Here is a 9,031-nt window from a genome sequence, read left to right as displayed (position 1 = left end):
TAGCTCTTTTTTTTTTTTCTTTTTTTTAGCTCAAACAATAAAATAACCTGGAAAAATGGATGGACAGTATGGATGAAACACATACATCATGGTGGGGCTCAGAGAGAAGCGAGTGGCAGGATCACTGGCTAAATAGCGTCCATTCTATACACTGGCCCACCTATCCGCCTCTGATGTAAATATCAGGATCTTTAACGCGTGACACGCGTGGGCTTATCAAACTTCAGACTGACCATTCGACTATTCGTCTACCACTTTGTTATTTTTCTTCTCAAGCATTTGACTATAAGAAAAGCCCTTCAAGACAAGCCACCAAAATAAAATAAAAAAAGAAAAAGCAAAAGAAGGAGACTCCATCGTCCTTCTTTCGCCAAACAAGAAACAGAGGAATCCCGTATTCTACAGGAAACGAACAAAACCCAATACCCTATTTTCCTCTTTTCCTTTTTCTTTCCTTACTTTTCTCTTTTTCATTTCCCCTCTCTCTCTCTCTCTCTTGGAGCTGAGATGAGGCTGAGAGCTCTATCTCAATCCCTCTTCTTTTCTTGGGCCTGTTGAAATAATGCTGCTGCTGCTGCTCTACAGAACACTTTCCGTTGCATGACTGACGACAGGGCACACCTCTTTTCTCTTTTTGGCTCGAGCCTTTAAGAAGAAGAGTCGAGAACGAGAGTCGTGCCCTCGGACATGGACTGAGTATGGTTGTGCTCGCCTTCGTACGTTACTATCAGCATCGACGGATCATCCACCGCTCGTTCCACGTGTTTCCGTGCTGGACATCCCCTCACGCTGCTGCACTTGTAATACCCTCTGCAAACAACGAAAGAGATATCCGCCTTAAAAACAGATTCCAAAACTAGGTCTGACTCGGATGAGTTTCCGAGTCAACTCGATTAAATATAGGTCTCAACATAATAGTTAAAACGGCAATCTATAAGGATCTATGAGAGCAAATCAAAGCTCCAAAGCAACAAAGCTGAGTCAGACTCGGACGTATTGATGAGTCAGCCCGGTAGGAGTATTCTTCTGACTACACACCTTTCAAGATCACATTCAAAGCGCATTGAAACTCATATCTTAGGGGTAAATTGGTAATTAACAAGGGTTTTATGCTAAACACGTTTGTCTAGTCCTTCAGTGAGTCGTCTGACCGAGTTAAGCAACTCGGATCCGAGGTAAAATTTTTAAAAAAAGAGGAAGAGAGGTGTATTCCAAAAAACATACCTTGGATGTGGCGATCCTTTGATGGGTTTCTGCCCATATTTCCTCCATGAGAAATCATCTGGCGGTATATCCGCCATCTTCAAGCTGATCGCTGGAACTCTCACCATTCTCTTCACCCTCGATTTTCTGCAAATCAAACCCAACAGAAATTTTTAAAAAAAAAAAAAAAAAAAAGAAAAGAACAGAAAAAGAAAACCCATCTTCCAAAAGTTTAAAAAAGACAAAAGAAAAAGAAAGAAAACAATTTTGAAAACAAAAAAGAAGAAGAAGAAAACCCATCTTCCAAAATATGAAAAAAAAATTAAAAAAAAAAAAAAAAAAAAAAACTGAAATTTTTATTCAACCCACCTTCTCTTCGAGCAATGGCATCGCCCAGATCCCGCTCCGCACTTCCCCGATCCATCCTCCGATTTCGATCCGCACTTCCTCTTCAATGAAGAAGAAGACGAAAGTGGCGGCCGGCCCGCCGACGATGACACCTGAGACAAATTAACAATCTGGAAAGCCGATGCCGATGCGGCCGATCCCAAATTCTTGTTTTCGGCATCGCCCGTTAGCGACGATGCAAACGAGTTGGCTGCCGATGGCGGTGACGATGTGAAACACTTCCCCTGCTCCATCCCACCGTTCTTCTGGATCGGAAGCAACGGATGGCTATGATGATGCTGAAATTGATGGTGGTGATGGTGAAGAGGGAGGGGAGGAGGAGGAGGCGGCAGCAGCCGTTGGATCGGTGTCGGGCAATAGACCTTTGAAAACGACTGGGTATCCTTCTCTTTCTCTTTTTCTGTTTGAAATGGTTCTTGGGTGTTCTCTGTTTTTTGGAGAGAAGGCAGAGGAGCTCTTCTAAAACGAGCATGGCCAGTTCTAGTACGCCCCAACAGAGAAATCACCTTCTTGAACTTTGTAACGGCAGCATCTGCAACGGCCGTACAGTCCATCTCCATCTGCATCGCTGCTTTGGCGTCGGAGGTCGTCTGGTATTGCTGCTGTTGCTGCTGCTGCTGCTGGGATTGAGATAGAAGCCTTATAAGCCTTTCCATGCTCTGTAGGCCTGCAGAAGCGGCTTCTTCCACGGCATTTTCCTCTACTTTGGTTGAAAAACCATCGCCTCTGCAACCCATCAGCAACTCTACTGCCATTTCCAGCTATTGCAATTAGAAAAGCATGGAGAAGGAGAAAAGAAGAAGAGAGGAGAGAAACAGAGAGAGGAAAGCGAAAGCAAAAGAGAGATGATAATAAAAGAAGGATTCGAGTCAAACCACCCTCCCCATACAAGGCATCGAACGACTGACCTGTCGCTTCTGCCTATCTGCCGTCAAAGGGTCCAACGAATTGAAGCCAGCCACGTGGCACGTCTGTTGGGTGCCCTCGGCCCTTGCGCATGCAGGATGCTCTGCGGGAGTTACTTCATATGCCGGAAGAAAATAATCGCCCGGATGCACGCACACAGTATTGTACACGTGGCCAATATAATACCCTAATCAAGAACTTCTAAATATTGGGACACATGATTGATTTATCTTAAAACGAAACGTAAAACCCTTCCACATCGAATGGATACCATCTGCAAATATTCAACGATCCACATTAAAAAATACATGTTATTTTATCTGAAACTAGTTGTCCAATCAATTTTTTGTTTTTCTATGAACCATCTAAGATGTGTACAATTAATTGGACGGTTTAGATTGACTTAATTTCTTAAATATATACATTCCATTTCTGCACGAGTATAAACCTCCATACTCTGCTAGCACATAGGTTACTTTCTCGTATGCTTTAATAATCAAAGGTATACGTCACGATATTGACCATCTTTTATACGATGGATGGGGTCTCTTTTGTTTTTACCGGCACTAGCCGGTGGAAGAGGAAAAAGAGAGCCAAAGGGTTGGTTCCAGCCGTCGGATGATGTGTGACTCGGTAAGATCGGAGGGTTAGTTGCTGCCAGTGAGATAAGAGTTGACCTAAAATTTCTAAACTAGGTAGGCTGTTCTGGTTTTCAGTCATGTTGGTAGTCACGAGGTGGGTCCCATCTTTGGCATAGATTCTTACCGGGAACCGGAAGCTCTGTTTAAAGTGTCAACCGCGAGTCACATGGATTCTCGTCTCGGCATATGCTCGCTGGCATTTTGAAAATGGTGGTGTCTCGTTGATGGTTGAAGCCGGTACGTGCGTACGGCGATCAAGAACGTTCATACCATGACCCTCTTGAGCTGAAATCCGGTCCATATTGCCTCACCTCCTTTGATTTAAGTAACTACAGTATATCGGACGTATAAGAGAATATACCAGAGGCAACGGTTAAGATGGGAGACCATTCGAATGCTTAATTCATGTATATGAACTCATTATAGTTATAGTAGAAACACTTTAGTATATTTATGTATACCTTTACTCATACCAGGAGGTGTATTTATAGGCTTTCTAGGAGGTTTATGTATCTAAGTTGATTTAAGGAGCCCGTATCATAGTCGAACTCTAATTCTAATAATATCCCCGACTTTATTTTAATCAGCATGATTTTGCATAAAGATTTCGGGAGATAATTTCACCCACATATGGAAAGAATTTTTCTTTCTATTCTGAAGTCGGTATCCGAAGCCAACCTCTGAGGTCGAGTTCTATGGTCAAAGCTAGTCCTCGAAGCTGATGCTCGAAGTCATCTCTTGAGGTCGAGATCGGTACCTGAGGTCGGTACCCAAGGTACTTAAAGTCAAGTCATCTTTTGATGCCGACAAAAAAGGCCGACGTCCAAAGTCATTAGTCGGCACTTGAGGTCAAGTTGATACTCTGCCCTTCTCTAAGAGTTTCCTTTGATCCGTCAATTTTATTATTGGTCACCAGGTCAATTTGATTTTACATATAACAGACCCCATTGTAAATGGAGTGTAATCTCAAAGTTCCATTAATTAGATTATATGACTATCTGCTTTCTCTCTTTGATGGTAAATGGTGTAGTGGTTAAGTTATTTTCACAATGGGCGCCATAACCGAGGCGATTTGATTTGAGTTATACCCGTATTCGGTGGATGAGTCACCATCATTTTAAAAATGATGGTTCACTTCCATGGTAATGTAGTCCTGGAGTCAAGTTTGAAATTGAGAAAACCTTTAATACTCTACTAATGCAATGAATGATACACAAACACTCAAGAATTACTTATGTGACACATTGTAACTTTGGAAGGCACATCTAGAGTTGTACACGAATCGAGTTAGCTTGGTTAGCTCGCTCAAATCAACTCAGAAAAAGCTCAATTCGACACGGTTCAAAATTGAGTTCAAGCCGACTTAAGCTGATTTTTGAAGCTCGAAAAAAGCCGAGTTCGAGCTTGCCGAGCTCGACTCGACTCCGATCGAACCCTAACTCAAATCGAACTTGGATCGAACTAGTTCGGTGGCTTAGTTATTTTAATATTGATGTTGCTCAACTAGTGTTTGATGAAATGACTCAACGAAGTGTCGGTTGGTGGCAAGTTAAGAAGGTATGTTTCAAATACCCCCTTGTTTCTTGATTTTTATGTTGCCCACCGAGTGTTTGATGAAATACAAACCGATGTTGTTGTTTTACATTTCGTGAGAAATTGAAGGTGCACTCTATGTGTTTGAGAAAAATGCCACAAAGGCTTGATCCTAGCTCAAAGGCCCAAGTTGTTGGCCGAATCGAGCTGTCGCTGCTTAAGGACTAAGTCGAGCCGAGTTCGAGTTGGAGTCGCTGAGCCGAGTCGAGTTGTGTCAAGCTCAACTCGGTTCGAATTAGGTACACCACTAGGCACATTACATATATGTAGCAAGGACTTTGTTGTAGATGAGTTCTTGCAACTAGTCGATTATGGGGCCAACATGAAAATAAGAAGCCCCATGGATAGCCAATCCAATAATCAGGTGGGCCCTGCATGAGTTGGTGTAGTGGTTAAGTTATTTTCACAATGGGCGCCATAACCGAGGCGATTTGATTTGAGTTAGATATAAGTCGGGTAAGCAAATGCAAGTGGCTGAGTTTCGTCCATTAGATTCTGTCGGAGTATCAAATAACTTTGCTTTAATATATGATTGAGTTTTTTCCTACTATATGCCTCACTTTTAAGCCAGTAACCTTATCATGTCCGTCCAAACTTACTATACCAAACTACGCCCTTGGTGTATGGGTGACTTTTCACGGGACCAAAATATCCCCCATTCCTTTCGAAAGCGGATTGGAGGGTGTGCGATGACGAGCGCTGATGCTCCTTGAACTCCGAGTTGTACGAACAGTTCAAAAGAGATCAAAGTTACATGGGACCCACAGTTATGTATTTATTATATCCACAACGTTCATCCATATTTTGAGATCGTTTCAGAGCATTATCAAAAAAAAAAAAAATCGTATCCAAAGATCGACTGGACCACACCACAAATAGCAGCGAAAAAATTGATTTTCACTGTTAAAAATTTCGTATGGCCCACCATAACATTTATTTTCCATTCAATTTATTCATAAGGTCTTCATCCAAAACAAATTTCATATTGATCCAAAACTTCTATGACCCCTAAAAGGGTTTCAACGATAGACATTCAATCCCCCACTGCCTTTTATAGCGTGGTCCACTTGATAGTTAGATCTGTCTTATTTTTGTCTCAAGCCTTAATATGAGCTTGTCAAATAGATAGATGGTTTGGATATAGCATATACCTCATGATGGGACCCACAAAAGCAGTGGGGATTGCAGCAAGGAAAAAATTACTACGGTCTGCCACGACAGTACCGCTGTACCGGCGATAGTGTGGTGGTAATCTGTGCAATATTTTTTTTTACAAGGAGAACTTTTTCCCCCTACATTTTTGTCTAATACATATTTATATAATAAGTATAGATAAGCATATAAAAAAAATTCTCTCTTTTTATTCATTTTTTCTTTATTCATTTAACAAGCATATCTCCTAAACCAGAATGAGTTACTTGACGTACCATATATGATTTTAGTGTAGCAGAAGCTACTTTAACCAACCTAGTTATTTTCTAAGATTCCATCAGGTCAATGGTCGAAAATCTATTTCATTAACTTCGCAGTCAATTTCAATCAGTTCGCGGTCAATTTCATTCACTTTGTGGTCAATTTCAATCAGTTCGCGGTGAATTTCATTAACTTTGCAGTGAATTTCAATCACTTCATGGTCAATTTCATTCACTTCACGGTCAATTTCATTCAGTTCGCAGTGAATTTCATTAACTTCGTGGTCAATTTAATTCACTTCGTAGTCAATTTCAATCAGTTTGTGATAAATTTCATTCACTTCGCAGTCAATTTCACTCACTTCGCAGTCAATTTCGTTCACCTCGTGGTGAATTCTGTTCACTTCGCGATCAATTTCATTTACTTCATTCACTTCGCAGCCAATTTCAATCAGTTTGTGGTGAATTTCATTCACTCCGTGGTGAATTTCATTTACTTCGGGGTCAATTTTAATCAGTTCGTGGTCAATTTTATTTACTTCATTCACTTCGTGGTCAATTTCAATCAGTTCATGGTGAATTTCATTCACTTCGCGGTTAATTTCATTTACTTCGCGGTCAATTTCAATTAGTTCGCGGTCAATTTCATTCTCTTGATTCACTTCGCTGTGAACTTTACTCTTTTCGTGGTCAATTTCATTCACTTCGCGGTCAATTTCAATCAGTTCGCGATCAATTTCACTCACTTCACGGTCAATTTCACTCACTTCGAGGTCAATTTCGTTCATTTCACAGTTAATTTCATTCACTTCGTGGTGAATTTCATTCGATTTGTGGTGACAAGGGAAGCAGAGAGTGGACAAGGGAAGGCCATTGGGCGAATTGACCTAGCTGCTAGTAAGCTTCTCAAGGAAGCGAACAAGTGTGTGAACATTGGCAAGCCAATCTTCGGAAGCATGCCCAGGGTCAAAATTGGCAATGAGTTCCGCTACAGGGTGGTGCTTTCCATCATTGGCCTTAATCAGCCTTATTAGGGTGGGATAGATTACACAAAGGTAAGGGGAAGGATTCTAGCTACGAAATATCAACATTCCTCCTAGTCAATCATATAACTCATTAAGTCCATCAACATTCCTACGAAGTGACTGTAATTCACCGTGAAGTGAGTGAGCTTCATCGCAAAGTGAATGAAATTTATCACAAAGTGAGTGAACTTCATCGTGAAGTGAATGAAATTCACCGCGAAGTGAATGAAATTCTAAGTGGACCACACCACAGGAAACAATGATCAATGGCCATTAAAAAAAATTTATGGGCCACTAAAGTTTTGGGCCAAACTGATAGTTGTGCTTTGCCTTCATTCATGTCTGTGTGACCCTATCAACATGTTGTATGGCTAATAAACTTCACAGTCAATTTCATTCACATCGCGGTCAATTTCACTCACTTCGTGGTCAATTTCGTTCACCTCGCGGTGAATTCCGTTTACTTCATTTACTTTGCGGTGAATTACCTTCAGTTCATGGTGAATTTCCTTCACTTCGTGGTCAATTACATTCAATTCCTGGTGAATTTCCTTCACTTCGCGGTCAATTCCATTCACTTCGCGGTGAATTACATTCACTTTATTCAATTCACGGTGAATTTTCTTCACCTCGTGGTGAATTCCATTCAATTCATCTACTTCGCGATGAATTTCATTCACTTCGTGGTTAATTCCATTCACTTCGTGGTAAATTTTCTTCACTTCGTGGTCAATTATATTCACTACATTCAATTCGCGGTGAATTTCCTTCATTTTGTGGTGAATTTAACTCATTTCGTGGTGAATTTCATTCAATTCATCTAATTCGCAGTGAATTTCCTTCACTTCGCGGTCAATTACATTAACTTCATTCACTTCGTGTTTAAATTTCTTCACTTCGCGATGAATTTACTTCATTTTGCAGTAAATTCCCTTCACTTCGCGGTGAATTTCATTCAATTCATCTACTTTGTGGTGAATTTCATTCACTTCATAGTCAATTCCATTCACTTCATTCACTTTGTGGTGAAATTCCTTCACTTCGCGGTCAATTCCATTCACTTCGTTCACTTCACGGTCAATCCCATTCACTTCGCGGTGAATTTCCTTCACTTCGCGGTTAATTCCATTCACTCTGCGGTCAATTCCATTCACTTCGCGGTGAATTTTGTTCACTTCACCGTCAATTCCATTCACTTCGCGGTCAATTTCCTTCACTTCATGGTGAATTTCCTTCACTTCGTGGCCAATTTCATTCACTTCATGATAAATTTCATTCACTTTGCGGTGAATTCTTCACTTCGTGGCCAATTTCATTCACTTCATGATAAATTTCATTCACTTTGCGGTGAATTCTTCACTTCGCGGTCACTTTCATTCACTTCGCAGTGAATTTCTTTCAATTTGTGGTCAATTTCATTCACTTCGCGGTGAATTTCCTTCACTTCACGATCAATTTCAATGGCTACGGTTATAATCCGTAGCCATATGGAACCCCAGCTTTCAGAAATCATATTTCTGATAAAGCAGGGGCATTTTGGTCCAGTAAATGTCCATCCGTACAGCAGGGGAGTATTTTTGGAAGTTAAGTATGGGAGGGCTTAGTAAGGTGCATGACTCATAAGTGAGTCGTACAGTAGGAAAAAGCTCTATATGATTTGTTATTTGAGACTCTTGCAGCGTAATATGCTTTGTACTCAAGCAATACCAAGTTGTAATCATGGAATACATCAACTTCAATGAAACAACCTAAGTTGTGAACCTATCTATAATTAAGTTAAAATCCCAAAATCACACTGGTTTGGTTGAAGAATCCTACGCTCTGATTCTTGGACACTTTTTGC

The 9,031-nt window shown here is 40.8% G+C and overlaps 1 protein-coding gene across 1 annotated transcript; it reads right to left on the bottom strand.

Annotated features, from left to right (window-relative positions):
• Positions 1-298: 298 nt before the first annotated feature.
• On the bottom strand, positions 299-2,458 carry LOC131228984 (probable WRKY transcription factor 7). The gene is made up of 3 exons (XM_058224834.1): positions 1,573-2,458; positions 1,225-1,350; positions 299-810 (listed from the first exon to the last, which is right to left on the bottom strand). The coding sequence occupies exons 1-3, from the start codon at positions 2,364-2,366 to the stop codon at positions 648-650; spliced, it is 1,083 nt and encodes a 360-aa protein (XP_058080817.1). The 5' UTR covers positions 2,367-2,458; the 3' UTR covers positions 299-647.
• Between the last annotated feature and the right edge of the window lie 6,573 nt (positions 2,459-9,031).

This window comes from Magnolia sinica, chromosome 16 (assembly GCF_029962835.1).
Source record: "Magnolia sinica isolate HGM2019 chromosome 16, MsV1, whole genome shotgun sequence".
NCBI lineage: Eukaryota > Viridiplantae > Streptophyta > Magnoliopsida > Magnoliales > Magnoliaceae > Magnolia > Magnolia sinica.
This window is presented reverse-complemented; position numbering and strand designations above follow the sequence as displayed.